The sequence below is a fragment of the Rissa tridactyla genome, chromosome 13 (genome assembly GCF_028500815.1).
Source record: "Rissa tridactyla isolate bRisTri1 chromosome 13, bRisTri1.patW.cur.20221130, whole genome shotgun sequence".
Classification (NCBI taxonomy): domain Eukaryota; kingdom Metazoa; phylum Chordata; class Aves; order Charadriiformes; family Laridae; genus Rissa; species Rissa tridactyla.
This window is the reverse complement of record NC_071478.1, coordinates 1807759-1827153: the sequence shown is the minus strand read 5'-3', so window position 1 is coordinate 1827153 and position 19395 is coordinate 1807759. Positions and strand designations below refer to the sequence as shown.

Genomic DNA, 19395 nt, shown 5'->3' with positions numbered 1-19395 from the left:
TGGTCACTGGCAGCTCCTGTCCCAGTGCTCCCCTGCCCACTGCAGGCAAGTCTCTGGCCCACCAAAGGCGCTGAGATCATCTGGGCTGCCGGCTCCTTCCCCAACGCGGCTGCTGAGCTCTCACCTCAACCAGGGCCCAAAAAGTGCCAGTCCCGGCCCAGGAGCACCATGGCCTCGCTGCTCTGGGAACGCACAGTGACAGAGGAGCTGGGAAAACCAGGAACTGCTTCAAAGCAGGGTGCCACAACTCGGCCGCTGTTAAGTGCCACAAGAGAACGGCAGAGAACTGGGATTTTGAAAGGGACTGGAAGCACACGAAGGCCAGGAGCTTCAAGGCTCCCAACAGCAAGGGGCTGCAGGGACTGCCCTACACCAGGGGTTACAGCTGCACCTGGCTGTCCCCAGCCCCTCTGCCTCCTGCTGCCCCGGCAACCTCAGGACCGTGGTGCGGGGCCACACTGACACCGTGTGGGGACCAGAAGGACCGACCTCAGGGACAGCCCCGGAGGAACCGAGAGCACAGCCTGGCACGGCACTCTGCCCGTGCTGCCCCTCACCCCCGCCACAGCCTCCACCAAGTCCAGACACACCTCCAGCCCCTGCCACAACCCTCACGGCTTCTGCATGGGACCCTGCCCAAGGCACCCCGGGCTCACCTGGGACAGCAGCTCACACAGACACAGGGCCCTTGGGCGCCGTTCCTGGCACCAGAGGAGGGTGGCCATCGGCCCTGAACTGGCAGCGAGCCCAGGGACCAGAGCGGGACACCCAGAGGTGACGACAGCGTGCCTCCCAGCAACTTTGGGCCAAAGGACCGGCCACAGGACGAGACATTTTGAAGGCAGGAGCAACCGGCCACACCACAGGTCTGCACTACGTGAGCTATGTCCCTTCCTCCAGCACCACCGTCAGGATCGCTGACACCCAGGCACAGCAGACAGAGCACCCACCCACCGCCACCCTCCAGATGCTGATCACCACTGCCGTCCTGGGCACAGGACACTGCTGCACCCGCAGCAGGGGATCTGGACGTTTTGTCCCAGGTTTCCTGGCATGGAGGGTGGGACAGGGCCAGACCCCTGGGCCCAAAGGCCACAGCCGCGTTCAGCGATTGTGGCCAGGGCACCAACCACTGCAAGGAAGAGGACAGCAGTTTCAGCAGGGCTGAACCCCCCTGGGGTGATGCCCCAGGCGCAGCCAAGCTGGGAGGAGGGCAGGGGGGCACCCGGCAGGGCCCTGGGGGCCAGCCAGCGAGCGCAGGGGACCGAGGCCCGGCAGCACGGGACAGGGACAGGGCTGCTGGGGTCGTACCCAGCCCAAATGAGAGGGGACGGGCACAGCCCTGGGGCTCTAAGGGATGGCTGGGGCAGTCACACCACGCACAGCCACCTGCAGCACTGGGCAGGGCCGTCGTGGGGACAGGACTAACCATCAATCTGGGACAGCAGAGATTCCTAACTGGCCCCTGTGATGGCAGGAGTTTTTTGTATCACTCCCTCATGGCGCCATGGCACCAACATAGCTGCCGCTGTCGTAGCTACCACAGTAATAGACGGCCTCGTCCTCCGCTTGGACCCCAGTGATGGTTAAAGTGCCCGTGTTGCCGGACTTGGATCCGGAGAATCGCGAAGGGATGCTCGAGGGTCTCCTGTCATTAGCATAGATCACAGTGACAGGGGCAGTGCCAGGTTCCTTCTGCTGGAACCAGCCATAGTAGCTGCCACCACTGGTGCAGGTGATCTTGACAGTTCCTCCCACGTCGGCTGACACCGAGGGGGGCGTCTGAGTCACCGCTGCCTGGACCAGGGAACCTGGAGAGGGAGAGGAGAGAGGGGAGAAGACCCGGGTCAGCCAGTGCCCCACGAGCACAGCCCTCCCGGGCAGCGGGACAGGAAACACCACAGTCGGAGCAGAATGGAAGCAACAACAGCCATGTGTGACCATGGGGAGAAGAGCGCAGCGCAGTGCACCGCAGCACAGAGGCAGCTCTGGCAGGACGTGTTTGTCAGTAGCAAGAGGCAGTGGGGAGGGTGACAAGGCCACACTCTGAATTCTGTGGGGATGAGGACAATGGTTGCCAGGCACAGGGGAGACAAAGTAAACCTGCAGTTCTCTGGGACACAAAAGGGGGGACATTCACAGCCATGGTCACGCAGAGGGGCAGGAACCTGCCTCAGCCCCACAGTCAGAACCCCAATCCGCTGGGAGGGAGAAGGGCTGAAACCTCTTCTCTGACTTTCGAGCCGATGTCTCACTTCCTATTACTCATCATCACCAGACACTATAGCCACTGCTGCTGCTGTCGTAGCCACCACAGTAATAGACGGCCTCGTCCTCCGCTTGGACCCCAGTGATGGTTAACGTGCCCGTGGAGCCAGACCGGGATCCAGAGAATCGCGAAGGGATGCCCGAGGGTCTCTTGTCATTGTAGTAGATCACGGTGACAGGGGCAGTGCCAGGAACCTTCTGCTGGAACCAGCCATAGCTGCCGCTACTACCGGTGCAGGTGATCGTGACGGTTCCTCCCACGTCGGCTGACACCGAGGGGGGCGTCTGAGTCAGCGCTGCCTGGACCAGGGAACCTGGAGAGGGAGAGGAGAGAGGGGAGAAGACCCGGGTCAGCCAGTGCCCCACGAGCACAGCCCTCCCCGGGCAGCAGGACAGGGAAGGCCACAGTCAGAGAAAAACAGACCAGGACACAGTCACAGGCAAATCTGAGGAGCAGAGCCCAGCCCAACACACTCCATCATGGAGGGAGCACTGGCAGCAGCCGAATGACGTGGTCATCAGTAGCAAGAACCTGCGGGGTGGGTGATAAGGCCACACTCTGAATTTTGTAGGGACAAGGCCAGTGCTCCACAGCCACAAAGCCAGCTTGAGTTCTCTGGGACACGAAAGGGAGAACATTCACAGCCATGGCTGTACAGAGGGGACAGGAACCTGCCTCAGCCCCACAACCACAACTCTGCTTGGCCGCGAGGGAGAAGGGCTGAGACACTTCCTCTGATTTTCGAGCTGATGTCTCACTTCCTATTACTCATCATCATCAGACACTATAGCCACTGCCGCTGCTGTCGTAGCCACCACAGTAATAGACGGCCTCGTCCTCCGCTTGGACCCCAGTGATGGTTAACGTGGCCGTGGTGCCAGACGTGGATCCGGAGAATCGCGAAGGGATGCCCGAGGGTCTCTTGTTGTTATCATAGATCACAGTGACAGGGGCAGTGCCAGGAACCTTCTGCTGGTACCACCCATAGTAGTTGTTGATCCTGGAGCAGGAGGTCCAGGTGTTCACTCTTGGGGACACGTGCATCAGGGGCAACTGAACAGACGCTTCCTGGAGACATAGAGAGGGAGAGGAGAGAGGGCAGAAGATGGGGGTCAGCACGTGCCCCAGGAGAATGGCCCTCCCCGGGCAGCGGGACAGTTAGAGGGCTCCTCTGCCCTCAGGCTCACGGATGGGACACCCTGGCTGCAGCCCCAAGCCCAGGTACTCCCAGAGGGGTGGCTGTAGCCAGAGCCCAGACCCTCTCCCTGCCCACTGCCCTTCGGGGCACCCCTCATCCCTGTCACTGAGACCGGGCAGCCCAGGGGCACGGCCTGCCGTGGGCACCCAGCGTTTGTGGCAGTCTGGAGACAGCCCTGTGCATGGCCAAAATGGGGCCAGGTCCAGGCCAGCAGCCAGGGTCTGCAGGGCAGGGGGTCCCCAGTCAGTGGGAAGCAAAAGGGCACCAACTGCCCACCAGCTCTTCCCCACGCAGGGAAAGGAGCGGTAAAAACAGGAGAGAGAAAAATAATCTCAGCATCACGACGACCATGACCAAAACCACTGCTGTCGAAGCTACCACAGTAATAGACGGCCTCGTCCTCCGCTTGGACCCCAGTGATGGTTAACGTGGCCGTGGAGCCGAACTTGGATCTGGAGAATCGCGAAGGGATACCCGAGGGTCTCCTATCATTCCTGTAGATCACAGTGACAGGGCCAGTGCCAGGTTCCTTCTGCTGGTACCAGCCTGTATATCCGCTGCTAATCCCGGAGCAGGTGATCTTGACGGTTCCTCCCACATTGGCTGACACTGAGGGTGGCTGAGTCACCGCTGCCTGGACCAGGGAACCTGGAGAGGGAGAGGAGAGAGGGGAGAAGACCCGGGTCAGCCAGTGCCCCACGAGCACAGCCCTCCCCAGGCAGCGGGACGGGAAACACCACAGTCAGAGGAAAACAGACCTGAACATGGCCACAGGCAAATCTGGGGAGCTGAGCCCAAGCAAAAATGCCCCAGCACAGAGGCAGCTCTGGCAGCACCACGAGGACATGGTCCCCAGTAGCAAGATGCAGTGGGGTGGGTGACAAGGCCACACTGTTAACTGCGTAGGGACATGGACAATGGTCCCCAGCCATGGAGTCACCTCTAGTGCACTGGGATATAAAAGTGAGGACATTCACTGCCATGGTCACGCAGAGGGGCAGGAACCTGCCTCAGCCCCACAGTCAGAACCCCAATCCGCTGGGAGGGAGAAGGGCTGAAACCTCTTCTCTGATTTTGGAGCCTGTGTCTCATTGCTAGTACTCATTGTCACGGCACACCATAGCTGCTGCTGTCGTAGCCACCACAGTAATAGACGGCCTCGTCCTCCGCTTGGACCCCAGTGATGGTTAACGTGCCCGTGGAGCCAGACAAGGATCCGGAGAATCGCGAAGGGATGCCCGAGGGTCTCCTGTCATTAGCATAGATCACAGTGACAGGGGCAGTGCCAGGTTCCTTCTGCTGGAACCAGCCATAGTAGCTGCCACCACCGGTGCAGGTGATCTTGACAGTTCCTCCCACGTTGGCTGACACCGAGGGGGGCGTCTGAGTCACCGCTGCCTGGACCAGGGAACCTGGAGAGGGAGAGGAGAGAGGGGAGAAGACCCGGGTCAGCCAGTGCCCCACGAGCACAGCCCTCCCGGGCAGCGGGACGGGAAACACCACAGTCGGAGCAGAATGGAAGCAACAACAGCCATGTGTGACCTTGGGGAGAAGAGCGCAGCGCAGTGCACCGCAGCACAGAGGCAGCTCTGGCAGGACGTGTTTGTCAGTAGCAAGAGGCAGTGGGGAGGGTGACAAGGCCACACTGAATTCTGTGGGGATGAGGACAATGGTTGCCAGGCACAGGGGAGACAAAGTAAACCTGCAGTTCTCTGGGACACAAAAGGGGGGACATTCACAGCCATGGCCGTGCAGAGGCGACAGGAACCTGCCTCAGCCCCACAGTCACCAGGAGGGAGAAGGGCTGAAACCCTTCCTCTGATTTGGAGCCTGTGTCTCACTTCTGATTATTCATCGTCACCAGACACCATAGCTGCTGACGCTGCTGTCGTAGCTACCACAGTAATAGACGGCCTCGTCCTCCGCTTGGACCCCAGTGATGGTTAACGTGCCCGTGGAGCCGGACGTGGATCCGGAGAATCGCGAAGGGATGCCCGAGGGTCTCTTGTCATTAGCATAGATCACAGTGACAGGGGCAGTGCCAGGAACCTTCTGCTGGTACCAGCCAGCATAAGCATAGCTGCTGTCAAGCCCAGAGCAGGTGATCTTGACGGTTCCTCCCACGTCGGCTGACACCGAGGAGGGCGTCTGAGTCACCGCTGCCTGGACCAGGGAACCTGGAGAGGGAGAGGAGAGAGGGGAGAAGACCCGGGTCAGCCAGTGCCCCACGAGCACAGCCCTCCCCTGGCCACGGGACACAGCCCCTGTCCCCAAAGGCCCCAGTCGGGCGCAGCGAGTCTGGCCAGGGCACCTGAGACATGGGCGAGCACCACGAGGAGGAGAGGGGTCCAGGCCATGGCGCAATCCCACCAGCTACGTGTCCCCACGCCGATGGAGCTGTGACATGGACCGATCTCTGGCCCAGCTCCCAGCCCTTGGCATGTCCCACCTCTTGGCGCTGAGGACGCAGTTTCAGCAGGGCTGAACCATCCTGGGGTGATGCCCCGGGGGCTCCTGGCATGGCCAGGCTGGGAGGAGGGGAGGGGGACACCCAGCAGGGCCCTGGGTGCCAGATGGGGAGTGCAGGGGTCCTCGGCCCAGGCGACCAGGAGCTTCAAGGCCACCTAACAGCAAGCCTACAGGAGCACCCAGATCCTGCAACTACAAAGGGAGATGGGGGTCTCCAGCAGCCTCACAGCAACCACAAATAGACTTGGGCTGGAGTTGATACCAATCAAGTGCAGGTAGCATCCACCCACACGTGTCCGGGCAGGGGCAGCCCCTCTGCAACCTGATGACAGCACGGGTCACAGCAGCCTCCAAAGGGGTCTGTAGAGACTGCCCTGCACCAGGGGTTACAGCTGCACCTGGCTGTCCCCAGCCCCTCTGCCTCCTGCTGCCCCGGCAACCTCAGGACCGTGGTGCGGGGCCACACTGACACCGTGTGGGGACCAGAAGGACCGACCTCAGGGACAGCCCCGGAGGAACCGAGAGCACAGCCTGGCACGGCACTCTGCCCGTGCTGCCCCTCACCCCCGCCACAGCCTCCACCAAGTCCAGACACACCTCCAGTCCCTGCCACAACCCTCACGGCTTCTGCATGGGACCCTGCCCAAGGCACCCCGGGCTCACCTGGGACAGCAGCTCACACAGACACAGGGCCCTTGGGCGCCGTTCCTGGCACCACAGGAGGGTGGCCATCGGCCCTGAACTGGCAGCGAGCCCAGGGACCAGAGCGGGACACCCAGAGGTGATGACAGCGTGCCTCCCAACAACTTTGGGCCAAAGGACCGGCCACAGGACGAGACATTTTGAAGGCAGGAGCAACTGGCCACACCACAGGTCTGCACTACGTGAGCTGTGTCCCTTCCTCCAGCACCACCGTCAGGATCGCTGACACCCAGGCACAGCAGACAGAGCACCCACCCACCGCCACCCTGTGGGGCACCTGGATGACGACCAGCACTGCCGTCCCTGCTACCACAGTAATAGACGGCCTCGTCCTCGGCTTGGACCCCAGTGATGGTTAACGTGCCCGTGGTGCCAGACGCAGAACCGGAGAATCACGAATGGATGCCCGAGGGTCTGCTGCTACCACCATAGATCACGGTGACAGGGGCAGTGCCAGGAACCTTCTGCTGGTACCAGCCAACACCATAGCTGCTGCTAACCCCGGTGCAGGTGATCGTGACGGTTCCTCCCACGTCGGCTGACACCGAGGAGGGCGTCTGAGTCAGCGCTGCCTGGACCAGGGAACCTGGAGAGGGAGAGGAGAGAAGACCCGGGTCAGCCAGTGCCCCACGAGCACAGCCCTCCCCGGGCAGCGGGATGTGGTCTCTTTCCCCAAAGGCCCCAGTCGGGCGCAGCGAGTCTGGCCAGGGCACCTGAGACATGGGCGAGCACCACGAGGAGGAGAGGGGCCTAGGCCATGGCACGATCCCACCAGCTACTTATCCCCACACTGATGGAGCTGTGTCGTGGACCCCGACTCCCTCTTAAACTCCCTCCCCTCCAGGTACAGCCCTGTGTGGAAATAACAGCCCCACAGCGTTTGCTGGCTGCTCCTGCCCAGTGCTCCCCTACCCAGAGCAGGCAGGTCTCTGGCCCACGAAAGGCACCACGGTCACTCTGAGCTGACGGCTCCCTGTGCCACTCAGCTGCGAAACCAGGTCCTGCCTCACACCGGGGCACCGCAGGCAGCTTTCTCTCAGGAGCTACATGACCGCGACCAGCAGGAATGAGGTGTCTGGGCAAATGCTCCTCAGCTGTGGCCTTGGTAAATACAAGCTCAGCCAAGACACACGCCAAGGGAAGGCAGGGATGCTTTTCTGCCCTACCCAGCTGAAGCACCCTCTGCAGCCCGGTCTGCTACCCTGGCATCACCCCCCACCCGTCGAGCATCCCTCTGCGGCAGCACAGCTCCTCCAGCCGCGCTCCCCTTCCCCTCTGCCCCAGGCACTTCTCCACGGGGCTCTGTGGCAGCACCGCACCAGCACCCCATGACACGGTGCACCCCACTGCAGGCTGCTGCCCCTGCGCCACCCAGGACAGGACAGGACTGCGCCACAGCACCGAGGCTCCTGCTGCTCAGCACCGCCCCAGTGATGAGAAGAGCAGCCCTGGCCTCTGCTAGCTCTGGAGCATGTGGACAAACACCCATTTCCACCACACCACCCTTCCCAGACCTGCCTCTGCCTGTCTGTGCTGCCCCTAAGTAGGAGGTGGGATGAGTCTGCTCAACCTGAGTCCTCCGGCCTCTCTGACAGAGAAAAGTTTCAAACTTGCTGCAAACAGCAGCTTCCTTTCAGCCCCCAGAGCCAACTCACACCAAATTCCAGCCCCCCTTCACCTTTAAGAAGCATATCAAAGAGGACCTGGACACATGAAGACAGGGATTTATTATTCTATGTTCATCTTAACAGAAGAGGTTCAATATTGAGCTACCGTGACCCTCTGTGACTCCCTTAGGCCAGGAACACAACATCTCCTCCTTAAACACAGGATATTTTCCACAGGCCTCTTTCTGTAAGTCAGCAGTTTCATCCGCTTCAAGTTCTGGTTGGGAACCAGGACTGACGGGTTTTTTTACAAGCTCACAAGCAACCAAGCGTTGTGGTCGCTTCACGGTCACACGCCGCAGCAGCAGCACCCCCCCGTGGCCTGCCTCCACTTCGACCGAGCTGGGAAGAGCAGGAAGAAAGGCGGTGAGAAGTCAACACGCAGGTTTGAACATGATTCAGTACTTCTTGAACTCAATTCTTTCTACTTTCACATCATCCTCAATTAGCTGGTATACGTAAGTCACAACTGTGGACGCCTGGATATCCATCAGTACAAATGATGGGATGATGTTCCTGGAAAGAAAACATACTTTGTCAATCATCTTCCCAATTAGCTTACACTTCTTGCTATTAACATAGCTTATGTTTAGTATTCTAATACGCTTGGTCGCCAAGGGCTGCAGCAGTCTGGGAAACACTGCAGTTTGCAGGCACCGACAGGAGCTTCTCCAGCAGAGCTGCGCTTAGCCCAGAACAGCCCTCCAGGCTCTCAACAGCCTAAGTCGGGTCAGGCTCAGACTCTTAGCTGGCAGTGCCTCCAGAAGTGAGATTGCCTACAAAATATTAGCATGCAGCTTCTGTGACGACACCACAAAGCAAAATGGCTTCAAGAAGCTGCTGCAACTCCCCCTCTCCAGGCCCAGGAAGCAGCCCCAGGCACACCGCTGCCAGGCTGTCATGCCCAATGCCTGGGTGAAGCAAAACCCTGGCAGCAGGGGAGCCCTGTTGCATTCCCCGGGAAGAGAGAAAGCTGGCCTCCTGCTCCTCACAGCACCTCACAGCGCTCTGCAGCACGGTGGCCAGACACTTGCAGGTGAACAAACACATTTCAGGTAACGCCTACAGGCTCTGCCACGCTGGGCAGCTCAGGACCCCCCTTCACTCACGTTTCCAAAGCACTGTAGGCTCCTGTAGCTGATCCTGGGTTGATGTAGAATTTGTTTTCATGTTCAAATGCTTCAAATCTGTGTGTGTGTCCTGAGATGAGAATGTCCACATCCAGTTGCCTCTGCAGCAGTGCCAGGCTGGCCACATCACCCCAGGGAATAACTTGATGGCCATGAATCAGCCCGATTCTGAACTGCCCAACAGTTACAACCTTCTCCTCAGGATAATTCAGGCTCTGAGAAAGAGAAAGGCAGGTTCCTGCATTCCAAGACACGAATCCGCTTTTTGCTATTCAAGTGCGCAAGGCCTCTTTCAATGTGTGGGCCCACTGGATGCTTGTACCACTGCCCAGCAAGAGCAGCTGCAGAGCAGAGAGTGGGGACTTTGCACACAAGTCAGGCTAACCAGCAGTAAAGAAACACACACAAGCCCCCAGTTCCTGCAACTACAGAGTCAGCTGGAAGATTGCAGCAGCCTCACAGGAATCACAAACAGACTTGTGCCAGAGTTCACATGAATCAAGTACATGCATTACCCCCATGCGCCCTATCTCCCCTGCTGCAATTGCAACAAGAAAGGTCTAGAAAATAATTTTGCCTTACTCATCCCTACTTCCTATCTTGGTGAATTACTGTCTAGGAATTGCTAGTGCTGAAGGACTCCCCGGGTTTCATCGAGACAACCACAGCATGCAGGAAAATGGGCTGAGGAATTAAGAGCAGCCAGAACATTACCTCTGAGTCCCCCCTAACAACATGGATGTCCCCAGCCAGAGTCCTGAGGTAGTCATAGCTCTCCTTGGTGCAGAGGTTTCCTGTACACAAGATGTGCTGAATCTTTCCTGGAACCAGCAACTTCTTGAACTTCACCGGTAGACCGCTGCACCGGTGTGGGATGTGAAGGTCCCCTAATACTAACACCAACTTTGTACATAGCAGGAGAAAACAGAGTTTTAACACAGGTTACTTAACACAAAAAGCACAAAACCTTTTTGCCACTCCAGGGCGTTTGCAAAGCCCGGCAAACCATTACAGGCCCAGCAGGGATCTCTTTCGGATTCAGCTTTGAGGGAACCCCGCAGCACGCCCGAGCTGCCCCGCACAGACAGCCCAGCCCGCTCCCACCCGGGCAGAGCCAGGCGCCCTCACTCCCGCATGTAGCCGGAGGTGAGGGAACGCGCTGCCCGGGGCGGACCAAGGCGGCGGACCGGGCCAAGCGGCCTCCCCGCGCTGAACCTGCGGGCCCGGCGGCGGAGGGAGGCGGGCCCCGACCCCCGCTCACCATCCTGCTCCTCCGCGCAGCTCCGCCCACCCCGTTACCCCGACGCGCAACGACGTAACCAGGACGTGACGCGTCTCCTTTTCCTCCTCACCCAACCAATGGCAGCGCCAGCAGTTCCCCACGTGACGCCGGCGCCGGTGGAAGCGGCCTAATGCCCGCCCCTGTGGGTGCGCGCGGGGCTGGGCATGCGCGGCGGGGCGGCGCGGCCGGCGGCGGGCCGGGGAGCGCTTCGGTGCGATTAATGGGTTTTTAATGAAATCTGTGGGATTTTTGTGGAAAAACGGATTCTCTTTCTGTGCGGAAACGCTCAGACAAAGCGCCCACAAGCGCCCGTGCCGTTAAACGTGTCCTTCTCCCCTCAGGCGCCGATGGGGGGCGCGGGGGCTGCGAGGGGAGATGGCGGCCAGGGGAGGCGCGGGGGGCCGTGGGACGGCGTTGGGGGTGCTGTGGAGGGGATAGGTCCTTGCGGCGGGGCTCGGAGCCCTCCGCAGGCAGGGCGCTGTGGGCGGCGGTCTCCGGAGGGGCTGGGCTCTGCCAGGGGTGGGTGACACGGCTCCGTCCGGGCCCGAGAGACCCCGCCGGGGTGGACGCCATAGTGCCTTCGTCTCAGCTTCCCGACTCCGCTGCCCTGGGCATGGCGCCCAAGGGGCTTCTGGGGAGGCCACAGACATAGAACCAGAATGGTTGAGGTTGGAAGGGACCTTTAAGATCATAGAGGCCAACCACCAACCCAACACTGCCAAAACCCCCACTAGACCATGTCCCCTAGCACCATGTCTACGCCGTGTAGCGAAAGATTAACCTTTATTGTTAGATGAGCCAAACTGCGCCGAAGCCCAAGCCGGGATCAAGCCCGCATTGTGCCAAGCACTGAAAGAGCCCCAGACAGCCCAGCCAGGGCAGAGCTCTCCATCCTCCCACTGCGGCGAGCGATCCCCGCTCCTCTGCCTTCCTGGGCTGAGCCCTGGCAGCTCTCACTCCGTGCCGGGCTCTCTGATGCTCCGTGGGGGACGTTTGGGGACGAAGAGGAGGTTGCTGCACCTCGCAGCCCAACGCAGCACTGCTGGGCTCGCTCAAGCATGCAAGGGGGTCTTTTTCCATTCCTGCCATTCTCCCTGTTGAGGGCTGTGCGTCAGGGTTGCAAGGGAAAACGCAGAAAGCTTTTGTTCCCCATTTCTAAAACCAGTTGAAGGCACGTAACAGGGAGCAGTAATAGTTGCCGTTGTCTTCATGGCGGGCGGATGCGATCATGAGGATGCAGGCATTGCTGGCGAGGTCTTTGGTAGCAGAGAAGCGGTCAGGAATCTTGGCGGACTTGTGCTTATCTCGCTCGGAGTTGTAGTAGAGCAGATACCTCAGGGAGTGCCCCGGGCGCTGCTGGTACCAGGAGATGCCGAACTCGCTGATATTGTACTGGGGGCTGAGGGTGCAGGACAGCCGGGCGGTCTGCCCGGGCAGCACCGACACGGAGGACGGCTGGGTCAGCACGGGTTGAGCCCTGGCAGCTGCACACACCAAGGATGCAGTTACTGATGGGCCCAGCCATGTCCCCCATCCCCCTCAGCCCCAGCATGTCCCCCTGCTCCCTTGAGGCAACCCCGTTACCCAACCTCCATCCTGCTCATCACTCAGCCCTGGAGCAAAATGCCCTCCTCAGACGAACATCCCCCTTGTACAGCCTGCAGTGCGCCCCCCAGACAGCAGCTAGCTCAGCCACACCTCCCTTACCTGTCCCCACCGTCACCACCAGCAGCAGGACCATGAAGCCCAGGGCCATGGCAGGAAGCAGAGGAAGGGTGGCTGTTTCGGAGAGGGTCTGAGGTGCTACACGAACAGGTCGCTGTGCTGCTGGCGCCGGTGAGGCGTATGTAAATGACACAGGGGGCTTGGGGACTCCAGCTCCCCGCGCCACTCGCTTTGCTGCAGCTGGGCTTCAGGGCCGGGGCTCAAAGCAGCGGGGGGAGAGCTGAGCGCTGCGACCCACCACCCACCTTCGCCCCAGGCTGGGCCATTTCCTCCAGCTGCAGGGATGCACGCACAGCCCACCCACCACCCTCAGCACTGGGGTACCGTGGGGAGGCATCACCGACCACCTCTCCTCTTGGGAGGGGCGCAGAGAGGTTTCCCTGTGGTCCTACACTCAGACCTTTTGCCTTGAGCCTTCTGACACCAGGCCAGGAGCCTGGGCGACACCGTGCCAAGGATGCCCTGTGGTAGCCGCAGGCTGGGGGCCAGACGGCTCTGCTGCCCCCAGGAAGAATGAAAGACGGGACATGCCAGAGGCCCCCAGCAGCTGTCTCATTGCCAAAGCAATATGGGGGGAGTTGCTGCTCTCTTCTCCGTACAGCTCCATCGCTGTGACAAGAATGACTGCCCCACAGCACGGGCTGGGAGCTGCTGACGGCGCTGGGAACTGCTGCCTCTTTGCCGGGGCCACCTCAGAAAGAGCAGCCACAGACAAATGTGCGGGGGTGGCTGCTGAAGTCACCTGCCGAAAGGCATTTCCCAAGGGAGGTGGTGCAGTGAGACGTGGCTGCAGCACAGCTGGTGCCTTGTGTGGAAAGACAGCAGACCGTTATAGCAAAAGGCTGCCAGGCTCACCGGGCGTAAAGCCCCTCCTGTCTGTTACACCCATCAGGGTGGCCCAGAGACACCACATGACACAGCCAGCCACAGCCGAGGGCTGACCTCCTCCTAGCACGTCTCTGCGTCCTGCAGCCCCAGCCCGTGGCAGTCCCTCGCAGCAGGGTGGCCAGCAGGCACTCTGCAGTGTCCCATAACCCGTGGGTACCTCCTGCCCTCCACAGGCAGGCTCAGCACCTCCCAATGCCACCACATCACCACCCAGCGATGGCCCCTTCCCTCCCCTCTGCAGCACCCAGCCCTGCTCCCACGGTGTCCCCAAACCAACGATGTTTGCAAATGGTTCCTGATATGGCTGGTCCATGTGTGCTCCAGGTTTGCGGGAAAACAGCGCTGTGAGACAGAGCCCTGCCTCGTCAGAACACCCCGGCACCGTGTCTACGGCACAGGTAGATCCCAAAGAGGATCCACCATCATCCAAGGATGTGATGCAGCAAGCTGGATGCTTGCTTTGCTGCGCCACGCTGCAGTGCTCTGCACAAGGGCTGGTGCGCCCAACGGCTCGTCTATTTTTTACACATTCTCGGTTGGTCTGAAAAAAGCAATTACCCACACAACCTTGGCCTATTTAATGTGACACGGTCTCCCTTGGGAGTAGCAAGGGGAAAATGAGAGTGAAAGGTGGTGACCGGGGCAATCAGCGCAGTGGTAGCACAGATGCCACGGAGCAGGGATGGCACCTGCAGCGCCACGAAGCAGCGAGCTGCCAGTTCAACCTGATGGGGCCATACAGCACCTCGCACAGCTGGGCTGCAGGGGCTGCTGCCGTACAGGAAGGGCTGGTGTACACCTGCCAGGTGTGAGTGCCACACAGCAGCCCCTGCACATGCGTGAGGCCTGTCCGTGTCCCACCTGTGCCCATCCAGGCAAACCTGCTGTATCAGACCCATTAAGAGCCTGCTTACAGCAGGCAGCAATGGCTGCTCGAGGCCAGCTCCAGAGCCCGTTCAAGGCTGGGGCTCTGCCTCGGTGTCTTCTGGCCCTGTGAAGCCATTGCAGCACCTCAGCAGTACCCAGCCCCTGAGCCCATGCAGGTACGAGCTCGCTGCAGACGCAGCCCCAGCTGCTGCCCACCAGCACGCCCCAGACTCTGAAAGGCGGTGGCAGGATGAGCATGAGTCACGCCGCACGTGTGTCTGTCATGGTGTAACACCAGCCGGCAACCAGGACCACGCAGCCGCTCACTCGCTCCCCCCCAGTGGGATGGGGAGAGAATCGGAAGAGCTGGGTCGAGATAAAGACAGTTTAATAAGTAAAGCAAGAGCCACACACGCAAGCAAAGCAAAACAAGGAATTCCTTCACTACTTCCCATGGCAGCTGGGTGTTCAGTCATCCCCAGGACAACAGGGCTCCATCACATGTGACGGTGAGTTAGGAAGACAAACGCCATCACTTCGAATGTCCCCCTCTTCCTTCTTCCCCCAGCTTTGTATACTGAGCATGGTGCCATATGGCATGGAATATCCCTGGGGTCACTTGGGGTCAGCTGTGTCCCCTCCCAACTTCTTGTGCCCCCCCAGCCCTCACTGGCAGGTGGCGTGAGGAGCAGAAAAGGCCTTGACTGCTTAGCAACAACCAGAAACATTAGTGTGTCATCACCAGTATTCCCATCCCAAACCCAAAACACAGCACTATACCAGCTGCTAGTAAGAAACTCCATCCCAGCCGCAATCACACCAGTGTCCCAGTTCCCCGCAGCAGCGCTGGGCTCAGCTAGGAGCAGGGTGGGCAGATCTGGCACCATCACAGCCAGTCGAACAAACCAGGGGGGCAGGAAACACCACAATACCACAAAAAGTCTGAAATTCAGAGGAGCTGGGACCACACGGAGCAGGCAGCCATCCCAACAGGCTGTTGTTTAGCCCAGTCCCTGCTCTGCCCTCCCTTTCCCACTCCCTGGCTGCAGGAGGCTTGGGAACCTGCGGGGGCCATTCCCCGTTGCCGGGAAATCTGGCTACTGAAACCATGGCAGCATTGGCTGGAAACGCAGCCCCTCCCCTGGGCTCTCCAGCAGCTAACGCCATCGGGCATTTTGTCATCCCCGCTGCCCGCAGGACAGCACCCGGCACGAGCAGCCCCTACCTTGCAGCTCTGGGAAGAAGCACGCTCAGCACCATGTTCGTTACAGTGAGATACGGAGGTACGTGGGGAAAGCACTGGCTTTGTCCCAGCTCCAGGGGCTGGCTGGTCACCTGGACCATCCTTATCACCACCAGGTGGTGGTCCCATGAGGGGCAGGGAAGGGCACGGCACCTTGACAATGCCCAGCAGTTAGGGAACAGGGCAGGAGAGCTCTGCCGGGACACATCAGCATCCTTTGCCTCATCTTTTTAAAAAAAACAGGGAGATATTTAACCCTGCACCATGAATCATGGAGGAAAACCATCCCAGCAGAGCCAAATTAATTGGAGGGAGGGAGGCAAGAGGCAAGGATGAGTTCCCAGCCTTGCAGCTCTGGAGAATCAATCGCTGGAGGGGGCTCTGCTTGTCTAGACCCAACCAGAAGAGCCCTGGCGCAGGAGTGAGAGCTGCCAGCAGAGCTCCTCGGCTCCGGGCTGTGTGCGAAGGGCTCCCTGGCTCAAATCCTGGCTTCAGAGAGCAGATATCTGCGGCTGGTGGGAGGGAACGAGCAGACCCAGTCCTGGCCTTGCCCAGTTGGCCGAGAGCCTTTGCCTGACCCCAGACACTCGCTGCTGAAGCTGCCAGACACACGTGGTCCCGGAGCCTTTGCTCCCTCTGCTATTTGAATTGGATCCCCAGCTCCGACTACTGACGTGTGTCAGCCCCGGGGATTTCTCAATTGTGACAAACTTGGTGAGAGTTCATGGCCAAAGTGTCCCCTGGTGACTCAGCCGTGATCTCCAGCCCTTGTGACCAGGACAAGTTTGTGGAAGGGGACCAGCAAGGGCCAGGGCTCAGTGCTTCTTCCTACTCACCTTTGATGAAACAAAGTTGAAGGACAGAGACACTTCATGAATCAGAACCGTTTTCCCAAAATGAAAGTGTTCATCCCTGCTCCTAACCTGGGGCATTCCCAGGACCAAACACCAGCAGACATGGCTGTAATCCCCTGCTGATGGCCACACAGGGACCCTGCCTTTTCTGGCCGTGACAGCGGGCAGGTCCTCAGCACCGCGCTGTGCCTCCTGCCATGTCCACGGGACCTCGGGATTCAGGGTGACCACACTCGTATCTCATTCCCTGTCTGCAGCCAACTGCCAAGAAATGGTGAACCTGGAGTGCCGCGTCCTGATCCTCACGGCTCACCTGAAGAAGAAGTGTCAGTGCAGGCCTGAAGGTACGAGTGCTCCTGAGCAGCGGTCCCTGGAGGGACCAGCACTCACTCACAGGGAAGCAGCAGAGGGTAACAAACAGGTCACATGGGAATCCCAGATCACCCCAAAACACAGGGAAAGGGGCAGCGAACCTCCTCCCCTCCAGACCTCAACAGATTCTCTTCTAAGTGTAAGCTGCCAAATACTTCTAAACCCCACAGGGGCACACTGGACTTTCTTCAACACCTCTCTCTCTCCCCAGACTGCATCGATCTCCTGGATGAAACAGGCACCCCGATGAACCTGAGCAAAGTGGAAAATCCTGCATCTGAATTCGCCAGTAAATACCTACAGGAAAGGAAGCGCTATGTCCTCATTAGAGTCATCCGAAGTTCCTCAGTGAGACAGCACAGTTCAGCCTCTGCACCAAGAAGGGTCTCCTTGGAGGGGGGGAAGGTGTCACACACCATTTCAAGTAACTGTCCCACACAGCAGGAAAACCCTGTCAACTCCTAGAAACAAAGACGCAGCTTTAGAGAGGGGCTCTGTTCATCAGTCGCTTGGACACGGCACAGTAGCTCTGAGGAGGCAGACGCCAGCTCAGATGAAGAGCTAGAGCTGCACCTTGTGTTCATCCGTGGTGGCTGCTCTGGGGGAGGAGGAACCTTTCCCAGGCAGAGCCACCTGCCCCAGTTACAAGTCTTGACTTCAATTTTTAAGCCAGGAGAGAAATTAATCCATTTCTTCCATTCCGCTGGCAGGAGGAGAAAGCTCTGAAGCCACCAGCTACGAATCCTTGCTACAGAACCTGGGGAAACACTACCCTGACCTACCAGGTAAACCAGGCACCCACCTCGCTTCCACAGAGGAGCCGGGGGGGCTGGCATGACTCCCCCTCCCCGCTTCCACAGAGTAGCTGGGGGGCTGGCATGACTCCCTGACTCCCCTCCCCACCACACCATCCGCGGGACTGTCCTCTGCGCTCCACTGTGCCCCTCACAGCACTGAGCTTGGGCTGGTGATGGCTGGGGGTCGGAAGAGAAGGGACAAGCAGAAGCCAGAGCTGCTTTGCAGAACCTCTCCTAGTTAGTGTGACAGCAGGCACCTGCTGCCCTCCCACCCCACACCAGGCACAAGCCTCCTCCCAGCTTGGGGGGGTCCAAAGCAAAGAGGGGACAGTTTCTCGGGGAAAACAGGGAGGCGAGGAACAGGAGGGATCAGGAAACCCAGACTTCTGTCTCCCAGGCTGTAGTTGGCATAGCCCTGCCCAACATAGCAAGGGGCAACTGACCAACACAGAAGGAAAACACCTAACTGCTGGGGGATCACTCCACAGATCGGCTGCAGAAGCTCTCAGCAAACACCCAGATGAGACAGCACTGGAGAAGGGCCTCTTTCCAGAGGAGGGCTCAGGCCCTCACCAGCACCCCAGCCAGGCCCAGGCCTTCCTCACCCAGCAATAAGAGCTCAGAGCTCAAGGGCAGCCCTGCATGAGGAAGGGACCTGATGGGAACAGGCCCTTTACTGGTCACAAGCGCAGCGTGGCCACCACCAGCACTCACCCACCACGCCGTACTGCCCGAGCACTCACCCCCCACTTAGCAATAATCCTCTGCTACCAAACTGCTCTTCCTGGGACCCCCCCGGCTCCTCTTGGTGGTTCACACTCCTGCATCCAAAGCCGCACCTTGACCAGCCACGCAAACGCAGCACCACCGCCAGGCGCGAGCAGCCGCCCCTGGCTTCCAGAGACAGCCAGAGTCCTCGCAGCTCCAGCGCAGCACTGCCAGCACTCAGCCAAGACAGGCCAGAGGACAGCACACACCTGCTGCAGGTGCTCCTGATGGCCTCAACAGCTTCTCCACCCAAACCGGCACACACCAACATCACTCTAATAGTTATTTCTTAATGGGAGTTAATTAAAACTACTTCATTAGAGCGGTTCCTCCCTGCTCACACCAGGGCAGCTCAGCACACAGAGCACTTGGGCTTTGAGTCTCTGGCGTCTACTTTTTCCATTGGCTGTTTCTCAGGAGAGCACAAGGCACCCCAGATAAGGCCAGGCACAGCTCAGGACACTATCTGCCACCAGGAATTTAGGTCTTGACATTTAGAAAGGGTAGGACTTTCAACACCAGCCTCCAGTATCTGCTGCCAGCTTTCACCATCTAGACCTGGACTTCCTCACAAACCCAGGCAAGGCTCTGTGAGCTTGCCCAATATTCAACAGCCCGAAGTCGGCAGTTCACAGATTAGTTCTGCCATGAAAATTCAGTGGTTAAGCATCTGAAAGCATCACGGTTTCACTGTGTGCCACTAAAACATCAGCTGAAGCCTCAAAATTCTCTTTCACACCAGCAACAGGAGCAGGGGCTCCCACTGGAGGCAGCACTCATGAGACTGCTCTGCTATAGTGACTGCAAGTGGGAAGCTGAACCTGATGCTGGTGACCTTGAGAACATTGCGTAACCTGCTCGGGCTTTTAAGTAAGATCAGCCGACTGTATCCGAGTCACACAGGTCATATTTTCTTAGCTCCAGGGTCAGAACAGCTCGTCAGGAAGAGGATATGGATGGAAAGATAATTTGTTACTCAAAACACCATGGGGGACGCACCCCCGATTACCTCTCTCCAGCCCCTCCTCTGCCTGGAGTGCAGCCAACCCAGCCTCAGCTCACTCTGGATCTGCTTTCGCCAAGTCATGCGGGCACAGGCCTTGCAAGGCTGCACCTCCTGTCCTCAGGAAATATGCGGTTGTGCCTTGTCCCTTAAGTGGCTGA

At 59.3% G+C, this 19395-nt stretch overlaps 2 protein-coding genes and 1 gene segment (V, D, J or C); all 3 read right to left on the bottom strand.

The window, feature by feature from the left end:
* Positions 1 to 1778: 1778 nt before the first annotated feature.
* On the bottom strand, positions 1779 to 6295 carry LOC128916953 (Ig lambda chain V-1 region-like). The segment is given in 4 exon segments: positions 1779 to 1811; positions 2693 to 3281; positions 4804 to 4879; positions 5779 to 6295. Coding segments are annotated over 3 exon segments (357 nt in total).
* Positions 6296 to 8346: 2051 nt separating this feature from the next.
* Positions 8347 to 10752, bottom strand: LOC128917055 (vacuolar protein sorting-associated protein 29-like). The gene is made up of 4 exons (XM_054219587.1): positions 10697 to 10752; positions 10150 to 10338; positions 9415 to 9650; positions 8347 to 8821 (listed from the first exon to the last, which is right to left on the bottom strand). Exons 1-4 carry the CDS (start codon positions 10697 to 10699, stop codon positions 8704 to 8706), a joined length of 546 nt encoding a protein of 181 aa, XP_054075562.1. The 5' UTR covers positions 10700 to 10752; the 3' UTR covers positions 8347 to 8703.
* Positions 10753 to 11320: 568 nt separating this feature from the next.
* On the bottom strand, positions 11321 to 19334 carry VPREB3 (V-set pre-B cell surrogate light chain 3). The gene is made up of 2 exons (XM_054219923.1): positions 12425 to 19334; positions 11321 to 12201 (listed from the first exon to the last, which is right to left on the bottom strand). The coding sequence occupies exons 1-2, from the start codon at positions 12471 to 12473 to the stop codon at positions 11873 to 11875; spliced, it is 378 nt and encodes a 125-aa protein (XP_054075898.1). The 5' UTR covers positions 12474 to 19334; the 3' UTR covers positions 11321 to 11872.
* Between the last annotated feature and the right edge of the window lie 61 nt (positions 19335 to 19395).

What these genes read in the sequence shown, in the direction of transcription:
- LOC128917055 (XM_054219587.1), bottom strand. An exon ending in TTGTTAGGGGGGACTCAGAG is followed by an intron (nt 9,651 to 10,149) that starts GTAATGTTCTGG and finishes TCTCTTTCTCAG; the next exon opens with AGCCTGAATTATCCTGAGGA. An exon ending in GCCTACAGTGCTTTGGAAAC is followed by an intron (nt 8,822 to 9,414) that starts GTGAGTGAAGGG and finishes TTTTCTTTCCAG; the next exon opens with GAACATCATCCCATCATTTG.
- VPREB3 (XM_054219923.1), bottom strand. Translation starts at nt 12,473, where the DNA reads ATGGCCCTGGGCTTCATGGTCCTGCTGCTGGTGGTGACGGTGGGGACA. An exon ending in GGTGGTGACGGTGGGGACAG is followed by an intron (nt 12,202 to 12,424) that starts GTAAGGGAGGTG and finishes TGGTGTGTGCAG; the next exon opens with CTGCCAGGGCTCAACCCGTG.